This window comes from Budorcas taxicolor, unplaced genomic scaffold (genome assembly GCF_023091745.1).
Source record: "Budorcas taxicolor isolate Tak-1 unplaced genomic scaffold, Takin1.1 scaffold146, whole genome shotgun sequence".
Classification (NCBI taxonomy): domain Eukaryota; kingdom Metazoa; phylum Chordata; class Mammalia; order Artiodactyla; family Bovidae; genus Budorcas; species Budorcas taxicolor.
Window position 1 is genome coordinate 205,994 of NW_026291605.1, and position 21,948 is coordinate 227,941.

The window sequence follows — 21,948 nt, forward strand, 5'->3', positions numbered from 1 at the left end:
TCTCACAGGGTATGTCTCTTTAACGATTTTACATAATTCACAATGGAAATGTGAAAACAGGTCAATCTGGCAATCAACACTTCTTCATTGCACCTTACTTACTTTAAGCATGCGGCCCAAACATTACGTCAACTCAAGAAGCTGGGGTAATTCTGTCCCTAAGGCAATCAAGGAGCTCAGCACAAACCTTGAAATCATTAAAAAAAAAAAAATTTCTTTTCCTCAATTCCCCCATCAATTTACAAGTAAACAAATTATTACTTCTTGAAGAGGGCAAGGGATACAAAGCAGAAGTCTCTTCATGATTCCTGGTGCTGAAAATTTCTTGAGGGGAGAAGTGGAGGCAGGTGTTGGAGCATTCACAGTTTAATGCAAAAGCACAAATGAATGAAATTCTGTAGTTGCTTTCAGGCAGTTTTGCGCATAGAAAAAAAGAAATGTTTAGAAAATAAAATGTTTATTTCGTCTTTCTGGTTGTGGCCAAGCCAGTCCTTTTCCCACCATCATAGGTGAAAATTTAAATCCCAAATTAATCTGACTTGTGGCAGTAAAGGTCCTTAAGTGCTTTTAGCTCCTCAATCAGTGTCTTGTTTTGATTTTCAAGCACTGCCACTCTGTTTTCTAGACATTTCACATATTCTTTCTTCTTTCTACGACACTCTCGTGCTGCTTCCCTATAAGCAAAAGACAGGAAAAATTATGCAACATTTCTGCAGCCTTTGTTTTGGGTTAGGTAGAATACATTAAAAAAAGAGATCTGGCTCAAAGCAACAAACATTTTAATGTATTATAGATTAGGCATTTGAAAAAAATAAAGAGAATGACTCGGAAATTGCCTAATGTAAAATTTTCAACATACCATAGAAAACTGATTAAAAAAAAAAACAACTGTTCTGAAGCACCAATTTTAATTGATGGGGCAGAAGGGTAGCAAGCATTATCACATGAAAATAAAAATTACTATATTTTGGAATAGAATACAAAAATTCAAAGGAGCTTTAAATAAAAAATTTAAAGAACTCTTTAGCTTGGAGAGTGCCTCTTAAGGTGTCTCAAAAATTTCTGAGTATTTTTAAGAACAGAAGAGAATGAAAATATTCTCCCAATGGACTGGATGGGCATAAGGACAAATACACAAAACAATGAAGCAAGCAAGCCAGACACCCCAGAAACAAGCCTATACAAATATGGTCAATTACATTTTGACAAAAGTACAAGGGCAATTCCACAAAGAATAGTCTTTTTTAACAAATGGTGCTAGAATAAACAGTTGATACAGAAAGATAAATCTGAACACACTTCACACCTTACAAAAATTAATTCAAAAGGGATCAGAGACCTAAATGTAAAATATAGTTATAACACTTGATACAGCGCACTTGGAACTTTCATACATTGCTGGTAGAAAGGCAAATGGTATAGCCACTCTGAAGAACAGTTTGTCAGTTTCCTATTAAATATATACTTACCATTCCATCCATCCAGGCCACTCCTAGATATTTACTCAAGTGAACTGAAAGTTCATATAAAAACCTGTATCTAACTGTTCATCGTAACTTTATTCATAATCCTTCAAAACTAGAAACGAAGATAAACTTTAAGGTGAATGAATAAACCACATCCATAGAATACCAGGGATAAAACCAACTACCTGATTCATATACCACTAACAATGCATTGTGCTAGGTGAGAGAAGTCATATCCAAAAGGTCACATTTATAGGAGATTCTGGAAAAGATGGAAGAAGATGGAAAACAGTTCAGTGGTTTCCAGGAGCTGGGGAAAGAGGTAGAGGCCAACCACCAAAAGTTATCACTGGGAATTCTTTTTAGAACGGTATAAATGTACTGTATGGCACTGTGGTGGTAATATGTCTGTCAGAAGCCACAGAACCATACAGCACAAAGAGTAAAGCAATGACAATTTAAAAACAGAAAACAAGATGTCAGGCAATCCCAGAATTGAATGAACATGTTGAGAAATCTAACTTTACTGTAAATGTATGACATAACCTCACTGAGGACGTCCCAGGTGGCTCAGGGGTAACGGACCTGTTTGATCCCTGCGTCGGGAAGATCCCCTGGAAGAGGAAATGACAACCTGCTCCAGTATTCTTGCCTGGGAAATTCCATGGACAGAGGATCCTGGTGGGCTACAGTCCATGGGGTCACAAAGAGTCGGACAGAATTTAGCAATTAAACCACCACCACCACCCACCTCACTGAAAGGAGTAGAGAAAAAAGAAGCACAGCTAAGTAACTCTGAAAACAGTGCCTTCACTAGTACTTTAAGGTTATAAGCAAAAAAAAAGGAACTGTGCGTAACTGTTGTATTGTAAATTTGTTTCTAACAGGGGTATAAGTTAGCAATTACAAAACTATTTTATATGATACTAGCATTTAATAAATAGATAAATAAACCGTCTTTATTGGGAAGCCAAGTTTCTGTCAGAGAATGAAGTTACAAATAAGCAAAGGGGGAAGGTAAGGCTAAAATAAACCCTGTGGTTAGAGATTAGTCAGTGGGGTTAGTAAAATATACTTATAATAATTACTACAGTATATAGTAATACACAGAACTATAGATATGTGCATACATGAGCTAGTGTGTATACACACACACACACACACACACACACACATATTTCCTAGCTCCGTCCTTTAAGAGGGCCTCAGTAGCAGAGAGCACTTTGAAAAATTTTATAAAAAGAGAAAAATAACTGTAATGGGGGGCAGTTGGACAGCACTTTAACCAAGTGGTCAAAGTAAACCATTTTCCAATGAAAGAAACTAAGGCTCACTGAAGAAATGGCTGATTTCAAAACTAAGGCAGAGAAAACCATAAGATGAGAAGTTGAACCTGGATAATGTAGTGTCAGAAAATAAAGATGTGTTTCAAGAAAATTAAGATGCCATCTAAAGGACACAGGAACCAACTTATAAGAACTCCTAATGGCCAAAGCTGGAATAATCTTAACAATATCATAATTAAGTAATACTGAATTACAGCCCAAAGAATAAGGTAAATATCTATAAATTCATACTGAATTTGAATGAATATGAATAAATTCATATTCATAAAAAATACATGGGGAAGGGAAAGATTTTCCTTAAAGAATTCCAGTTAATAATTGCAGAAGGGATGGGGAAACAAAATTCTCATTAGAATTTTATCATAGTAATAATCACCGCAGGAAAGACCTCCCTGTGAATACTAAAATTAGTGGGGAATACCTGAAAGAGAAATAAGATATTTGCATAGTCTCCAAGTATCTTTGTGAAATTACACCAATTACTATGTTAGTTTTCACCTATAACCACAAATTCTTTGATACCCTCTGTTCCAGGAGGTGGTATTTAATAATCCTCCATTTCAGTGTGGGCTGAATGTAGTAACTTGCTTCTAAGGAATAGGGTGTAAAAAGAGAAAAATAAATGTAGTGGGGCAGTTGGAGAGCACTTTAACCAAGTGATCAAAGTGAACATTCTCAGGAATGAATCATGCTAGTATGTGCTTCCTGATAAGTGACAAGAAGGGGCAGACTACACCTCTGTGGACTCTTCCCCCAAATTCATTACCTCCACCTAATCGTAAGAAAACATCACACAGGTCCAAAGTGAGGGATATTCTGAAAGAAACTTTATTACTCTTCAAAAGTGGCAAGGCCACAAAAGACAAAGGAAGAGACTGTCACAGACTGGAGGGGATGAGGAGCCACAAGGAGTAAATGCAGTGTAGTGACCCGGACTGGATTCTGGTAGAGAAAAGTGGAATAACTGAGGAAATTCAAATAAAATGGACAGTTCAGTTAATGGTATTATACCATGATAAAAAAGAAAGAAAGTGAAGTCGCTTAGTCGTGTCTGACTCTTGCGACCCCACGGACTATAGCCTACCAGGTTCCTCTGTCCATGGGATTTTCCAGGCAAGAATACCGGAGTGGGCTGACATATTTCCTTCTCCGGGAGATCTTCCCGACCCAAGGATTGAATCCTGGTCTCCTGCACTGTAGGCAGACACTTTACAGTCTTAGCCACCAGGGAAGTCCAAAAATACTATGTTAATTACTATCCATAGTATATGACAGAATGTTAATTTCTTTAGTTTTAAGAAACACAGACTGGTTACATAATATGCTATAATTGTAAGAAAGTTGAGAAGGTTGATAAGAGTATCTAGAACTCTGTACTAAAATGTTTTTAACTGTTCCCATAAGCTAAAATTATTCCAAAATAAAAAATTAAAAACTATACTAAAAATGTTATTTATCATTGCACATATATACTAGGGGAAAAAAATTATACTCCAGAATGTTAACATTTTGGGTGGCACATCAGTGGTGAGTAAATATTTTAGCTTATGTTTTCTAATATGCTTATAATGAGCATGTTTATCTTCTGTAATAAAAATTTAAAAAAAAGGGATTATAATATATATATATTGGTAACCTGCTCTTTTCCACTATGAGCATCTTCCCATCTCAATAAAAACAAACCTTCATTATTAATGGTTGGTTTTATAAAGTTGAATGAAAAAGTAATTTGCTCAGTTGTGCCTGACTCTTTGCAACCCCATGGTCTGCAGCCTGCCACGCTCCTCTGTCCATGGAATTCTCCAGCCAAGAATACTGGAGTGAGTAGCTGTTCCCTTCTCCGGGGGATCTTCCAAACCCAGGGACTGAACCCAGGACTTCTGCACTGAGGATGGATTCTTTACGGTCTGAGCCACCTGGGAAAGCCCAAGAATACTGGAGTGGGTAGTCTATCCCTTCTCCAGGGGATTTTCCTGACCCAGAAATTGAACCAGGGCCTCCTGTTTTGCAGGCAGATTCTTTACCAGCTGAGCAACCTGGGAAGTTGAATGGATGTACCTTCACTGACATAGCATACACTTTACTTGGTTTGAATTTTTTATTTTTTTAAACCCTATTTCTAATTCATTGTCTTTAAATCTACCTATTACATACCCTTATCAGTCTTCTGACTTTATATGTTAAGAGGTTTCTAGTTTGTTTGCTTTGCTATTTCATCTTTTCCTTAGCTAATCATAGGTGTTGTCATACCTACTTAACCTTTTCCTTTATGACTTCTACTTTTATGAAAACTGTTAAATTCTTCCTGCATTCTAAAATTAGAAGACAGGGGTTGCATTGCTTCCGTAATTTTTTACTCCTCCCTCCCTGTGGGAAGACTATACATCCCCATTTCACTGACGTTGGGCTTGTCCTCACCTGTGCTTTCGCCAGTGGTACTCGAGTGGACGTGATGTTCACCACAATCAAGCAGATGCTTCAAAAAGCATTGCCCCCTTTCCCTTTGCTACAAGGACAGGACTCAAAGAGATGCTCCTCCTTTGGCTGGGAGCATGTGGAGGAGAGCCATAGCATATGACTTGCAGCTGCCAAAATGTAAGTAAGTGAGGAAGAGATTTTTGTTTCTAAGACACTGATTTTTTGTTACTGTAGCAACACAATTAATGTAACCATCTATACTTTTAGAACATTTACCACTTTATTTTTGAGTATATGGCAATTTGAATGTTACAGAATTTGAAGAATCACAACTTTTCCTTATCCAAGTTTAGAGGACAGCCTTTGTGTGGGGTACATAAAGGGCATCTATCCTAGTGACTATGTTAAGGAGAAGACTGATTCTCTAACTTTTCCACCTAAGTAACCATAACACCAGAGAAAGCTAAGGATGGGGGCACAATCCAAAGCAACCACTGTTGGTATGAGTTTAGTTTTACCTTTAGTTTCGAATCTTTAGTTTTACCTTTAAAATGTTTGTTTCTGTCAAATTTTTGAGCAACATAAATATTCAAGGGAAGCTCCCATGTTTGCTTCGTGGCCCTCCCTACCTCCAGCACACTGCCACCATGTGTTCCAGTTTGAGCAGCAGAGCAGGCGATGGCAACTGCACGCTGGAACCCGGGAGGCAGCATGCGCACATGCTCTGGTGCCAGGTCCAGGCTCATTTCCCAGTTCTACCCATTTCTTAAAAGGTGTGACCTCTGGCAAAATATTTACCTGCTGACTGTAAAGTGGAGGTAAGCTTCTGTCTTACTGTGTGCAGGACTAATGAAATATATAAAGAAACAAAGTACTGTATCTACCATATACTGGTACCTAAATAAGTGATATCTCAAGGGCAAGGTCAAAACTAGCATATAATTGAGTTGTATCAACATAAAGGTGGTGCCTGAAATACAGGTAGGCATGAAAGTTTCAAGGGAAAATTTGAAAAGTAGGCAGAAAACCAGGTGAATAAGCCAAAGAAGAGCTTAAGAGAAACGAGCAGTTAGAAGTGTCAAATACTCCCATAAAGGTAAAATGAAATGAAAAGAGAGTACTAGATGTGCCAAATGCAAGGGTATCTGTATGTTTCTGAAGACACAGGAGTGGTATGGTGGGCTCAGAAGGCAAATTCTAGTGAATGAAAGTTGAAAAAGTAGAAGCAGCAGGAATCTGGGAATAAAAGGAAAAGGGAGCTATAGCAGTCAATGGAAAGTTTCCTTAGAGTGAAATTAAATCCAAGCCAAAGTATTTTATTAAAGAGTTCACAGTAAGTTAGGTAGCTTCCCTGAATATCTCAGGTAAACAGAGGTTGTTAGGAGCTGAAGCTGTGTGTGCCCTGTCCCCAACCTGGAGGTGTGTGTGTTTGTGGGTGGGTGGGTGTGTGTGTGGAAAATCCATGAATCAAATGAATAGAGAAAAAGGAAAATTTGGTATGCCAGTCAAATTAATTTGCTTTTATAAATGGGCATCTCTCTCTTCTGTACACCAGAGCAGACAAGAAGCTACAGTGCTGCCTCCTCACCTGATTCTTAAGTGTTTCTGTTCTACAGAGCCAGACTACATAGCCATAATCTGAAGTCCTTCTGATGTTTTCATAATGAAGAGATGTATTTTTTACCTGACTTCTGTGTCTGTTGAGAACTGGTTTCTTCAGTAAATACTGTTACCTTAAGTTTTTTAGTGTAGCCTTTACCTGAGACTTCTAATCAGACTTGCTTCTCATTTTAAAAAGGGTTAAACATTTCCCTACAAACATTTAAAACTGCAAAAGTTTAAACAGAATTTATATTTTTAAATACATTTAAATATGAACACAGCTTTTATGTTTCTGCTTATTATTCTAACTTAAATACTTACAGAAAATCACAGATTGATGGAGCACCAATAAGTTACCCAGCTTGTTTCCAACTCTTTTCCTAATAACCCGGAAAAAAACTGACGTTTCTCATAGTCTAGATGTAATTTACTAACATTGTGTAATAGCTAGGAATACTTTAGGAATGAAAGAGGCTGATCTGAGCTGAAAAATGAAATTGCAGAAAAACAGATGTTTCAATACAGCACTGCAGTTACAAAGTACTTTCAAAGGAATTATCTTATTTGACCCACAGAACAACCCTCTGGGTAGGTAGTAGGATTCTATTTTTACAACAGATCCTTTGTAAAAATGCCAGAAAACTGAGGTTTAGGAGGTGATGCTCTGAAGTCACAGCAAAGGGGCAGATCCAGGATTTGAATCTAGATCCTCTAAATTCAACTTTCACGTTTCCTTCACTTCATCACAGCATGTGAAGAATCTTGGGGTGAAAGGCAGAGGAATATTTTCAATGTTTCAAACTTTTAACATCTTTATTTTCCTTTTCTTTGGTCTGTCTTAGTTAACTTCCATATTTATCTTAAGGTATATTTAAATCCTAAGCTAAATACATACAAATACTAAGGTAAATACAAGTAAATAACATTTTTACTCTGCTTTTGTTTTTTAATGACAAAGCTATTTACAGCTATGAGTTTACTTTATGGAAATAACTTTCTCATATTTAAAAAATTTTTGACATCTAGCATGTTGATTGTTTAAGACTAGCTCTGTTTTAAAATTTTTGTCAATAATAAGATATTCTCAGAATTAATCTATTTTTCGAAAAATCTTTATTTAGGTGTTTAATATGCATTAAAACTTGGACTGGCCATCATACATTTATTACAAATACATTTAATGTAAATAAAGCTTACCATTTATACACACACACACAATCTTAACTTTCTTAATGATACTACTTGTGACAAAAAAACAGTTTTTAAATAACTGAGTTAGCTGGCTGAAGCAATAGTGAAAATACAGCAAAGCTGTGCATTCTCTCTCTCATGGAGAAACTGCATGAAAGAAAAACTACTACTTATCAAAGACTGACCATTAGCCATCTCAATAAAGAAGTTTTAGCAGGATCCATCAATTTTACCAGAAAAAAAATCCCAATGCAAAGATCCTACTGACATAATCTGAAGTTATTCTTGACCTACAACAATCTAAGTAAATGCAATGTATATACCTGTTCTTCATGAGGCGAACCTCTCTCTTTCGCGCCGCTTCTTCAGCAGGCTGTGCAGGAAGTGCAGGGGAAGACGCCATAACAACCCCAGGGGCAATGGTGCTAGTGGGCGCTGTGCGAATCTGGTATGTCTGTACATCTCCAGAGGCAGCTGAAAAGAGAAACAGTGAGCATGGTGTGAGACACTGAAGCACTGTGACTTGGTAAAACTATGGGTCAATCATGAATCTGAACATACATTTTGAATTAAAAGGAAAAAAAGCAACAGATGATTCTGACTAAAATGCTGAGAATCAGCAGCACTCTTTGGGTCATTCATTACTCAGAAATAATTCCCAATTTAGAGTATTTATTAGTATAGGCACTTGGATGAAAAAGGATCTTCATGACTTATGTCTGCTGGATCTTACATTTATCTTTCATTGGAACATAGTTCTGTTCTGTTGTTAACATGTTTACCAGCCTTAAACCTAAAAGGTGAGTAGGGCACAGCTTGGATGATCTTCCTAGACAGAGTATAGTCCTCAATGTCTTCCTTTGATACTGGTAAATTCATATTAAAAAATTTCAAGTAAACTCTTGCCATGACATAAAGACGACCATGATTTTTCATAACATAGCAAAATCGAAGAGAAAATAAAGCATTATGGTCAACTATTATAAATTCCTAATTGTAACAAAACTGAAAGGATGAAAAAGTGTATCACTTGATAACAATTATACTACCTGTTAGCACTGTTTTAATGTAAATGATAATGGCTAAATAAATTGAAGTTTTATTTTTATAATTAAATGATCCATCATTTGCGAAATAAAAAAGTCTCTTTCTAAAAACAGCTTAATAATAAATATGCCCTCCTAGGAATAAGAAACCTAACATTATCTGAGAGAATTTGAAACTCTTTAAAAACCATCCATTTTTGTTATTAACATCAATTAAAATGTGTAGTTTGAGAGTTGAAAAGATGTATATACTAAATGTGTTACCATCTTCAAACTGACGTTCAGAATTCAAATTCACTGACATCCTGCTTTACAATTTTTGAGTACCTGCGTGTGAAGTGAAAAGGTGTTTTACTCCCATTAATAAGCAAAATATTATCTTCAAATATTATTTGTTTAGTAACAAAATATCCTGTAAGTACATTAGGGTCCTTTAAATATTTTATGATTCTTTAGCTAGTTTTAGAATTATTGAAAATTAATCATCCATGGTGAAGGGGCATATTTGTCATTACCTAGTAGAGACAAAACATACTATTAATGAAAATATTTTTAGAAACAGATTATTTCCTTAATATGCAAATTTTAAATCTGGCATAAATCATTCTTAAAATATGCAATGAATTCAAAGAAAAATGATCCAGTATTCATAAAGATTTCTGAAACAAACAGGAAGAAAACAACAAGAAAACAAAAAAAGAAAAAATTTTTATAAGTTCTGAATTTTTGCAATTCACCATGGATTTAACTACTCTTGCTCATAGAGCAGTGGACTTGCACACTGGCAAAAGATTTTTCAGAATATAATGATTTCCTTTGAAATAAAAAATGATGACCACAGAAATGGAAGATATAAATTACTTTTGACTAAAAGCAGAGAAACAGAATTTAAACCTCCAAAGATTCTTTTCAGTGATTTAGCACAACTTTTCATTTGGCACACTGAAAAAAAATGAGGTCAAGGGAGGCTGGCTTTTACTGAAGGTCACAAGCAAATCTATATACTTAGATTTAGAAAATAGCTTTTTAAACTCCTATTTTTATTGTCTTTCCCTCTAGCCTACCCCATTTCTCCTACATCCAAATGTTAAAGGTGTTAAATATAGAAGTTATATTTTTAAAACTGAAAATAGTTGTTTTTATGCCATGACATTTTGGTCCAATTGGAATAACGGAAGAAGAGTTCATGGAAAATATTATCTATGATGCAGAAAATAGGCTGTATTTTAACAGTGCTTTGCATTACCATACTTACTTTTTTCTGAGTCTATAAAATTTTAACCTTTTAAAGAATTCACCACACCTGTGAGCTCTAAATTCTCTTACCTTGAACGACAACTTGGTTGCTGGGCACTAGGATCTGCTGTCCATCAGTGGTCTGGGCATACTGCAGGATGGTAGTGCCTGGCTGAGTGGCAGCTGCATTGGTCATGGTTAATGTCTGCAGGCCCTGTACCCCATCAGTACCATTGTTAGCCAGCTGTATTGCTCCTCCTTGGGTAATGGCAACTAAAATCCAACAGATTTTATTGTTACAAGTTTAATTAATACCATATAAAACACACACACACACTAAATTCCAATAATAATTTGCAAGACATATCTAGGAGAAATTATTACAGCAGATAACATCACCAAGAAAGATTCTCTATAGTCAAGTAACTTTCTGCTCTGCTGCTGCTGCTAAGTCACTTCAGTCGTGTCCGACTCTGTGCAACCCCACAGACGGTAGCCCAACAGGCTCCCCCATCCCTGGGATTCTCCAGGCAAGAACACTGGAGTGGGTTGCCATTTCCTTCTCCAATGCATGAAAGTGAAAAGTGAAAATGAAGTCGCTCAGTTGTGTCCAACTCTTAGCGACCCCATGGACTGCAGCCCACCAGGCTCCTCCATTCATGGGATTTTCCAGGCAAGAGCATTGGAGTGGGTTGCCATTGCCTTCTCCAAACTTTCTGCTCAGGAAAACTTATATCCAATTTCTAGAACACAAGTATACTCTATGAACCACATTATAATTTATAATAATGTCAGTTAACAATTAAAAAAAAAATGAGAAAATGTTAAATTCCATTTGAAGTTATTTGGTTGAGAAGAGGTACCACTCTGTGACCTACACTTCCTTTATTCTCACATTAACTATGTACTATATTTCTTCTCTACATTCATGTACATTAGCACAGACATGGGTATGTAATAGGCACCCAATAAATGATTATTTTAATGCATAATTAATAAAGCAGTTAAGTAGTGCACTCTGTTCTCTTACTCAGTTAGGAATACATAAAGTGTAACAGAAGTCCACTCAATGAGGCAACGGAAATGTCCTGGGGAACTTAATTACCATAGACCTCTCGGAGTTTAAAACTAGAGCCCAAGATGATCATTTAGAAAAAAGTATCTTATTGCTATTTGTAAGCTACATATTCAAGCCTTCTCATGTAGAATCCATTGATTATTCACATGTGTTATTCATCTGCTCCAAAGAAATATGTGAAAAGTATTCTGAAATTAACACTGCTGGATAACTTGAAAGAATCAGAAGGTTAACAGAATCAAACCACAATTTCTCAATTAGAGTTAATGAGCAAATTCCACTGTATTCAACACAAACAGCTTTCTTCTTGACTTTGAAATCAAAGTGGAAGGAAAGAAGGAAACTAGAAATCAGGAGATCTGGGTTCTAGTCCAAGTTCCATCACTAAACTTATTATTTGAATCTGTTATCTCTTCTGTAAAAATAAAAATATATGGTTCTAGCCCGTAAGTATCATTGTTATAAAACTCAAATGAGACCATGTATATAAAAGTACTCTGAAAACTGAAGTCTGATCCTATCAAACATTGTTTTTCTCTTAATATTTATTTATACACATCATATTTTAAAAGGACTTAAGATTGCTCTCAAAAAAACTAAATTAAAACAAGAAGGAAAAGAAGTCAAGTATATACTAAAAGAATGTTTATGTAGCATTATTTGAAACAGTAGAAAAGTCCTAAATATTTATCAGTGTATGTGAGTTTTAAATAAATGTTATATTTATACAGTGAAACACAATGTAGCTATTAAAAGAAACCACTTACATAACTATATATGCATATATTTGTCTGTAGTATATAAAAATGTAGGTCTCACATGTATAAAAATACATTTTACATGTTTATGTATAAACAGAATGAAAAAGAATGAAGGATATATACCAAACTCTTACTACTGGGGAGCGATGGGAAGGGTCTTTTCTTTTTATTAATACTATAAACCTCTACCATTTGAATTTTCCCAACCATATACTTGTTTTATAAGAAATATATAATATTGTTACATATGTAAGTGGTCATTATATTGATTGTTAATAATAATCAAGAACATAATGTTTAATCAGTTCCATCAAAGTCATATATGCATATACAGAGAGAATAAGGCCTAAACATTAACGCATAAAGCCTTTAAAATCTCAAAGTATTAACCTTAAAACAAGCAACTGTTAGCCGCTGGATGGAAGGGGTGTACCAAATGAAACATCTATTTTTCTGAGCTTTACCTCCCTCAACTTCACTTCCCTATTTGAGATTCTGATATGCCTCTGTCTGGAGAGCATGCCTTCTATTTCTAATTCAAATGAGAACTGCTGTGGTAAATGAATCTCTGTTACTAATAGGACTATGCTATATTCCTCAAGTGTACTCAAGTTGGAAAAAAGTTCATGTATTAATATGTTAGAACACATACCTTGAATAGCTCAAATTATTTTGATAAAAAATACACACATACACCTCTTTCTGCCAACGAAGAAGAAAAAGGATGAGTGAACTCTAATAAACTTACAGAATGGACAAGAAGCTTAGTCAAAAATGCCTGCCTTCTACTTGTTATTAAAAGTTTCAGCTTTGGTAGAGCTAAAAAGTCTGCTACTTGTTTTTAATATGGCTGGAATGCAAATTAGTTATGCAAACCATGGCCAAGGTGTAACTGGAAAATTACGAACTGGGAGTCAAACTTTTATACATATTTCTGACACAGACTACCCCAGGACATTAGAAAACCGATGTAGCAAAAGAGTTTTGATGTGTACATTTGATGTGTTATTAAGGAAGAGAGGGAGGGCAACTATATAGTGGGCAGCATTGTATTTAATAAACAAATAAAAACGAAGACATCAATGTGTGAGGCACTGTGGAAGGCAAAAAGATATTGGGGAAAAAGGAAAAAGGTACCATTCACACAAATGCCTTTGATCAAAAAAAAGGTAGCACTCACAAAGTACTTTTGTAACAGATTGAGATGAAAGATAAGAAGAGAGACCCAAGTATCAGAGAAATGGGAAATCAAGACATCAGAGAAATGGGAACTTTGATAATTTTTCAAAAGAAACCTTTGCTTTCTGTTAGACAAAAATTGGCCTTAAACATAACCAAAGAATAATTATCTGAAAAAACTCATGTTTTCTATTAACATGTTATATGAGGACTGAAATACATTTTTAAGTAGTGGTTTAAAAAACTTCTTAGACTCTCCATGCACCTGAACAAAACAAACGGCCACTTAAAGGTCTTACATACCTGGGTAATCCTAACTAAACCCTGAAGAAAAGCAAATACTTCTGTTACAAAACTTTGCATGTAAGTAAAGGAAGTATAACAATGACAATCAAGATTTAGCAAAGTGCAGGCTGCTTTTATAAGATTACTTTGAGGAGAATGTAGCCATTAGTTTTTCATCTCATTTTCCCAAACAGAAATATCAATTACTCACTATACTGTCCACTGCTAGTCTGATAGATCGGAGTTGGCACCGTGACAGTGGTGATGGCAGGTGCTGAAGTCTCCTCTTCAGATTTCTCTTCTTCAATCCTTGGCACTCCTGGTGCATCAGAAGATAAGTCATTCAGAATTTTCCTAGAAAAATAGAGAATCGTATCAGTTAAAATAAAGGTAACATTTACTGGCTAAATACAAAGAAGAGGAAAAGATCAGAAAACTGACAGAAAGTTGACAGTGTTTAGGATAGAATTTAAAAATGTTATAGTTTAAAATGTAAAAACTTATAATAATAAACAATAAAATTTGCGACATTAAACTAAAAATGAATCAGGGCATCTACACGTCAAAACCATATGAGGACTAGAAAAAACACAGATGTATTTCTCCTTTCAGTGAACATAAAAAGACGATGATTCAAAATCCAGGTGCAATTAAAGAAGAGATGAATAGAAAAACTGACTACAGGAAAAACAATCTTTTGCATGGCCAAGAATGCTTCCCTGGTGGTTCAGCAGGAAAAGAATCCACCTGCAATATGGGAGACCTGGGCTCAATCACTGGTTTGGGAAGATCCCCTGGAGAAGGGAATAGCTACCCACTCCAGCAGTCTGGCCTGGAGAATTTTATGGACTTTATAGTCCATGGGGTAAAACAGTTGGCTACAACTAGGCGACTTTCACTTTAATCTAGATGCTAGGTTATTTTTTTCTTTGAAACCAATACAGTCTTATGGTGTATTGGCTTTTTTGGCAACCAAATTTAATCAATGATAATTAAAGAACATTAATTATCTTTTTTAGATGAATTCTTAATCCAGAATCCTGTATGGGAATAACATTTTATTTTAAACTCAGGTTCAGAAATTTTACCATTATCCTCAACATTTTATCCTATTCAGTTCAGTTCAGTTCAGCCACTCAGTTGTGTCTGTCTCCTTGCAACCCCATGAACTGCAGCACGCCAGGCCTCCGTCCATCAACAACTCCCGGAGTTCACGCAAACTCACGTCCATCTAGTCCGTGATGCCATCCAGCCATCTCATCCTCTGTCGTCCCCTTCTCCTCCTGCCCCCAGTACCTCCCAGCATCAGAGTCTTTTCCAATGAGTCAACTCTTTGCATGAGGTGGCCAAAGTACTGGAGTTTCAGCTTTAGCATCATTTCTTCCAAAGAACACCCAGGACTGATCTCCTTCAGAATGGACTGGTTGGATCTCCTTGCACTCCAAGGGACTCTCAAGAGTCTTCTCCAACACCACAGTTCAAAAGCATCAATTCTTCGGCACTCAGCTTTCTTCACAGTCCAACTCTCACATCCACACATGACTACTGAAAAAACCATAGCTTCGACTAGATGGACCTTTGTTGGCAAAGTAATGTCTCTGCTTTTGAATATGCTATCTAGGTTGGTCATAACTTTTCTTTCAAGGAGTAAGCATCTTTTAATTTCATGGCTGCAGTCACCATCTGCAGTGATTTTGGAGCCCAAAAAATAAAAGTCTGACTATTTGTTTCACTCTATTTCCCTTGGCTGCTATGATCTTTCAAGATTTTTATTCTACCATCTATTAGGGTACTTTGCCCTTAAGTTTCTGTTATTTGTTGATCTGATAAACATGGCTTTTATGTTTTCAGCTCAATTACTGATAAAAACACCAAGCCAGATGAAACCAAGTGAGAACCCTTCAAGGACTTCCTCTGGGTAAAAACTGATCACTATAAAGCTGGGCTGTTCCAATAAAAACCCAAATGTTATTATTTAATTCCCATTTCTCCAACTTCATAAAAATAACCTAAGAATTTTTGTACAGATCTTGTTATAATCAAATTAAGACATACAGGCTAGAAAATAACAGCATACTCCACTATGGAGGTTTGATTGTAAGGGAAGATATCTTTCTCTACACATGTGTGGTGCCAATTAAGGCAAAAAAAAAAAAAGATTTTTTTCCAACATAAAACTCATGTATCATAAGGTTACAGCTAGGGTTTACCTAGAACTTATATAGAGAAGCCATGTAGCTTGTTTCTTAGTATCAAGTTGAATTTGCTTCAGGATCAAATGTCTGACATAGTAACACTAGATATATTTCAAAGTTAAAAGATAAAACTAGCTACATTTTGAGAATTATGAGTATAAATAAATACAACACATACTTGGTAACACAGAATTCTCAAGATCTCAACTTACTGCTATTTCTTTAGGATCCCTAATTAAATTGTGAGGATAGAGAAAAGGGCTAGCTTAGAAGCCAAGAAAATGGAGACAATATAACATTCCTTTGAAAAACAGAAATATATATAAATAGAAATAATGTAGGCTAAAGAAGGGAAGAATAAGCTTGAAATTTATTAGACTATGAATTGAACTTAAAGATTCTGGGAATTGCTTTTCCTGGAGATACTTAATATGGTTCCAGTTTCTATATAGTACTAAAACAGTTTTGGTCCATCTTGGAAGCAAGGTATGGATTAGGCAACTTTTGTAGCTGAACATAAAATTGCAGTAAGATGCCCCTAAAATTAGGGAATATCACCGAACATCACCCTAAGCAACTATTAAATTAACAAGCAGGGAGTATCACCAAACATCACCCTAAGCAACTATTTAATTAACAAGCAGTTATCATGCTAAGTACCATGGAATAAGAAATGTGTTGTGAAGTACACGGTACAGTCTCAGAACTGATTTATAACTAGAAAATGCTATAACCTTATCAAATGTATTCCAATCTTTTAAACAGAAAAGCAGCAGCCAGCACAGTCTACAAAACCAGAAGGAAAAAAAAATCAGTCTTTATCCAGGACTATTCAGAGTAAGGCTTCTCTGGTGGCTCAGATGGTAAAGAATCTGCCTGCAATGCAGGAGACCTGGTTCGATCCCTGGGTCAGGAGGATCCCCTGGAGAAGGAAATGGCTATACACTCTAGTATTCTTGCCTGGAAAATCCCATGGAGAGAGGAGACTGGTAGGCTATAGTCGATGGGGTCACGAAGAGTCAGACACAACATGTTCAGATTAAGAAGTGCTCTTATTCTATATGACAAGCTTCAACTTATTTGAGAGAAGCAACTCAGGATGAAAAGACATGTTCTGTATGGTCCTGAATCGAGCATCTAATTGGTATTCCGACATCTCTTCATCTGTAACTACACAGGGGTATACCTTTATACTCCTGATCCTAAATTCTTTTAACTATTCAATTCTGTACCTGTAGGAAGGCCTCCTTGAAAGAATCTCTCTTCGTTTCTGGGAATCGGTTACACTATCCACTGACTCCTGTGAATCTTCACTTTCTGCAATAGTTGAAATCTGAAAATAAAGAAGAACTTTATCACGATAATCAAATTTAGTTCCCATAAAATTTTTACAAATTTTAAGAAAAGGTCAAATACAAAAGGGCATATTTCAACCTTATACATGCTTCAGTAGAAAACCAGTTTTTATTGGAGATAGTCATACCATCCCTCTCCTCTCCCTTCCCCTCATCCTACCGAAGTCAGAGACCCTAAAATCTTTTTGTCAAAACCAAACTTTTGTGATATCCAAAATCAGCCTAATCTCTTTCAGGACTTCTTATAATCAACACTGAATGTATTATCACTTGTCAGTTGTTTTCTTATAGTTAGAATAAAACTACCAAGTAAAATAAAGTTCTGACATGAAGGAAAGAATAAATGACTAAACATCTAGCTATCAGTCTACTGATTGTACAAATATTTTCCTTTAAGTGATGTGTAAATACTTTGAGTATATGTACAATTGTACAAATAAGATCGGTGATCCTTCAACCATGTTCCGGATGGCTGTTTCTGGCAATTCTGGAAGAAGTCCTCTGCTACATATAGACATGTTTCAAAGTTGGCAATCCGTAATTTTTATTAAGCAAAACTTCAAGGTAAAGAACTATGTATTTCTGGAAAGTATGCTTGAATTGAGAAGGAATAAAGGTAAGTGAATACAGATTTTATGTGGGATAATAATAATAGCAACTAGCATTTACTGAGAACTTACTATGTGGCAGATGCTATGTTAAAGCATATACATATATTACATTACTCAGTACTCACTAAAATACAGTAACTTTAGGTGCTGCATAAGTACCATTAGTATGTCCAGTTTATAGATGGAACAACTGAGGCACAAAGAGTTTAAGTAAATCACCCAAGTCACAAAGCTATGAAGTAGTGAAGCTACTGTCAACACTTGACATCTCAAATTTACATGTCTATACTAGCATCAACATCCTGCTGGTTCCAATCTCAAACCAATTTTGTCAGAAGCAGCAACCCAGAGCATTTTCAGACCATTTTTAGACTAGAATTTCAGTCATTTAGGTAAGCTAGTCTGTCAAATTTACATTGCCAAGTTTCCCTAGGCTAAATAGCAGGAGCCTCCTGCTCTCTCCTAACCTAGGTGAGCATGCTGCTGTCGGAGTGAGAATTAAATTTAACCAAGGCAAAAGGGTCTATGTGGGATAGCGCCTTATCAAAAATTTATGGCAAAGGCAGTAAGAACAAACATATTTAAGAGAAACTTGAGAAATCAAGTATGTGGTCCGAGCCTAAGGATTCTGGAGAGCAGGCAGTTGTATTCGCAGGGCTTTGTGATACACACTCACTTTAAAATGAAGTTTGTTAAATCTAGTAATGTTTCACAAAATAGAGCTACAATAAAGTAACATATGTGCCCCTTAAAACATTTTAAAGTAAACAAAGTATAGTCCCACAGACCTGTGATTCACGGTAGAGTAACAATACTAAGCTGCTGCTGCTAAGTTGCTTCAGTTGTGTCTGACTCTGTGCGACCCAGTAGACAGCAGCCCACCAGGCTCCCCCGTCCCTGGGATTCTCCAGGCAAGAACACTGGAGTGGGTTGCCATTTCCTTCTCCAATGCATGAAAGTGAAAAGTGAAAGTGAAGTCGCTCAGTCGTGCTCTTAGCAACCCCATGGACTGCAGCCCACCAGGCTCCTCCGTCCATAGGATTTTCCAGGCAAGAGTACTGGAGTGGGGGTGCCGTTGCCTTCTCCAAACAACACTATAGTTACTGCCAAAGGAGCACACAGAACACTTTCCCACTAATCTGTAGCTGCTGTTAACTAGCTCACTCAGCAGAGTCTCTACACAGACTTTCTCAAAAATGTAGAGCTGATGAGGAGTTGTAAAAAGGCAGAGAATCAGAATTTCAAGGGATAATAAGATCAAACTCAAAGTGAATAACCTGACAGATGTTTACCCTCATGAATGTTTTTTAGAACCTTAGTTTCTCTACCATTCTGTCTTTTTTTGCTTAACTCTGATTCTTACAACCTTCTTTCAAGGATATATAATGACGTAAGCATACTCTTCCAAGTCGAAAGTCATTAACAACTTTAAAACATGCTACATAAACTACACATAGGACAATTTTGAAATGAAACTAATTAACACTGCTTTTTAAATATACGGCCTTTATTTTTTTCCCCAAAACTCAATGCATCTATTGCTCCCAGTAGAACAAAGTCTCCCATTCCTCTTACCTGAAACAACCTGTCAATTCATACAAAAGGAACTAACTTATACTCTATGACTGCAATTAAAAAAAAACTGAAGTATGACTGCTGTACAATGTAATTTATAAGTATACAGTATAGTGAGTCACAATTTTTAAAGGCGATATTCCATTTACAGTTATAAAATACTGGCTATATTCCCTGTGTTGCACAATAAATTCTTATAGCTTATTTTATACCTCTTAGTCCCCTACTCCATATTGCCACTTTCCTCATCCCTATCCCCACAGGTAACCACTAGTTGTTCTCTGTATCTGTGAGTCTGTTTCTTTTTTTAATATATTCACTAGTTTGTTGTATTTTTAAGATTCCACATATAAGTGATATGTACTGCAATTTTTTAAATGTAAAGGGAATTCAGAACTATTCAATACTACTTAATGAATGTAGTATTTCCTCTTTGGTGGCGTACTATCCAGAGAGAACTTAGAATTATGAATATGAAGCCAATTCCTGTGGACTATCTACCAACAAACAAACAAAACTCCCCCCAACCCCAACACCATACCCCGCCAAACCAAAACCAAACAAAAAACCAACCCCCCCAACCGCTAAACCCTCATATCTAAGAGCATTAAGTACCATTAAAATCCTTTTTAATAACAGTTCAACACATATTTAATAGGTTATTTTAAAAATAACATGAAAAACTATATCCCACTTGTAAGTATCAAAGACTATCATCACATTCCAATGACAGAGCCCCTTCCTCTGGTCTTCACCTCCTCCTGCCTCTATTATTAATCCCTTTCTGAGTTCCTTAAATAGGACTTTAATCACGGCCACTTATAGGTCAAGAAATTTTTAAAAAGCTAAACCCATCACTGAACCTGTGAAGTTTTAGATATGTATTTCTCAATACTCTCTTTATTTGTTAAAACAAAGTTTGTTAAAAACCCATACCTCCTGTTTATAAGAAGGAAAAAAACTTCGATGTTACCTGAAATGTCAAAATAAAATATACAGTGACTAGCACAAAATTTTTTAAATGGTTGTATTAGATATTTTCTTAAACTATACATGGTCCCCTGAAAACTTAAGCACTTTCCTGGAGTACAGTTCAGGCTCAGGTTTAGGTATAGTTGTTTATTCACTGGATCAAGGAGTTTAATAGAAGTCTAGAACAGTAATCTCCAAAATGTTTTGATCTGCAGATCTCCCTTATAAATAAGAAAATTCAATATAAGCACACACATTTATTTGCAAGTTTTAAGTATTATCTGTATCATAAAACAAATTAATTTTTAAAGAGTCAGGATGTATTAAAATACACTTGTAAATTTCTTAATATTTCATAACAACAAGAGTGATGTGCTTTAATATGGTTCATTAAGAAACCATTTAATATTTTATAACAGTGACTCAAAAATCTGATTCTAAGCCTGGACTTTCTGAAATGTGATCTGACATCTGCAACTGCTGAAAAAAGGAGTTCATGACAGGTGGATATAGCAGTAAGTGCTTTGTGGCCAGGCTTACTAAATAAAACAATCATTTTTTTTTCACTTTCATCTATCAATTGCTTAAACTTTTGATGAGATTTACTAGTATATTTTCATCTCCCTGACTCTCGGTCAGTTATTACATGCTAATAGAAGCTTTTATATTTTAACAAGTAAGTTCAACACCTACTGAAACTCAAAAACACTTCTGAATAGTCTGGAAAACTCTATCTCCAGAGTTTTAAAAGTATATACATTTGAATTTCTAGGTGACAAATTTATTCTGTTTTCAGTGAAAAAAAAAGTATGGGAACATTTTCAAACTTCTATATTCAAAATATTATGTCCAAAGCACGATTTCCTTTCAAAATGCAGGTATTCTCATACATTGTTAAAATGTCACCTTCTCTCAGAAAGGATAGTTGAAAAGAATGTCTTTTTTTTTTTTTTCAAAAATATCTGTTAGTTAACATATCCTTTATAGGTTATCTCTTGCTTGCCATCATTATAAAGATCAGCAACTCTGGAATACTTGTCTTATGTAAAAACAAACAAGTAACATCCTTATGTTTGTTCAGCAACTCAAATATTTGCTATATGATAACAACTGGATATCTTACACAAAAGATTTTTATTGTTGTTCCCATCACATTATAAAGTATTGTAAAGGCAGTATCAAAAACTTCAGTGCCAGCCACAATCCCTCTTGCTCACTCTATTCAGGCCAAGTCGTCTTGCTCTTCTTTGATATGTAAAGCATACTTTCACTTTTGGACCTCTGGACTTGCTTTTATTGTTTGTATGGCTTAGCCTCCTTCATTGCTTTCTAGTTTTCTGCTCTTTGTGTTCCCTGACCACTCTCCATAAAATAAAATACCCTTCCCTCCACATTATTCTCTATCCCTTTCCCCTGCTTTAATTATCTTCCCAGCACTTATCCTCACCTGACATATTTTATTTTTTCATTGTGTCTCTTCGCTCAAATGTGATCTTCATGAGAATAGAGAAGCATTATTTGCTCTCTGCTGTCTTTCACAGCACCTAGAACAGTGACTGGCACATAGCATGTGATCAATAAAAATTTGTTGAAGGAATGAAATGTAATAATTTAAGGTAACATAATCCATAA

General features: G+C 35.7%; 1 protein-coding gene across 4 annotated transcripts in view; it reads right to left on the reverse strand.

Moving 5' to 3' along the window:
- Positions 1 to 306: 306 nt before the first annotated feature.
- LOC128071103 (cyclic AMP-responsive element-binding protein 1) overlaps positions 307 to 21,948 on the reverse strand; it is a 49,726-nt gene continuing 28,084 nt past the window's right edge. For all 4 annotated transcript variants that reach the window (XM_052664064.1, XM_052664066.1, XM_052664065.1 and 1 more), the window contains 5 exons: positions 17,036 to 17,136; positions 13,820 to 13,962; positions 10,396 to 10,578; positions 8,347 to 8,497; positions 307 to 674 (listed from right to left, as the gene is read on the reverse strand). In XM_052664064.1, coding sequence (XP_052520024.1) covers positions 530 to 674; positions 8,347 to 8,497; positions 10,396 to 10,578; positions 13,820 to 13,962; positions 17,036 to 17,136 — 723 coding nt within the window. In that variant the 3' untranslated portion in view covers positions 307 to 529. The remainder of the gene's footprint in view (positions 675 to 8,346; positions 8,498 to 10,395; positions 10,579 to 13,819; positions 13,963 to 17,035; positions 17,137 to 21,948) is intronic.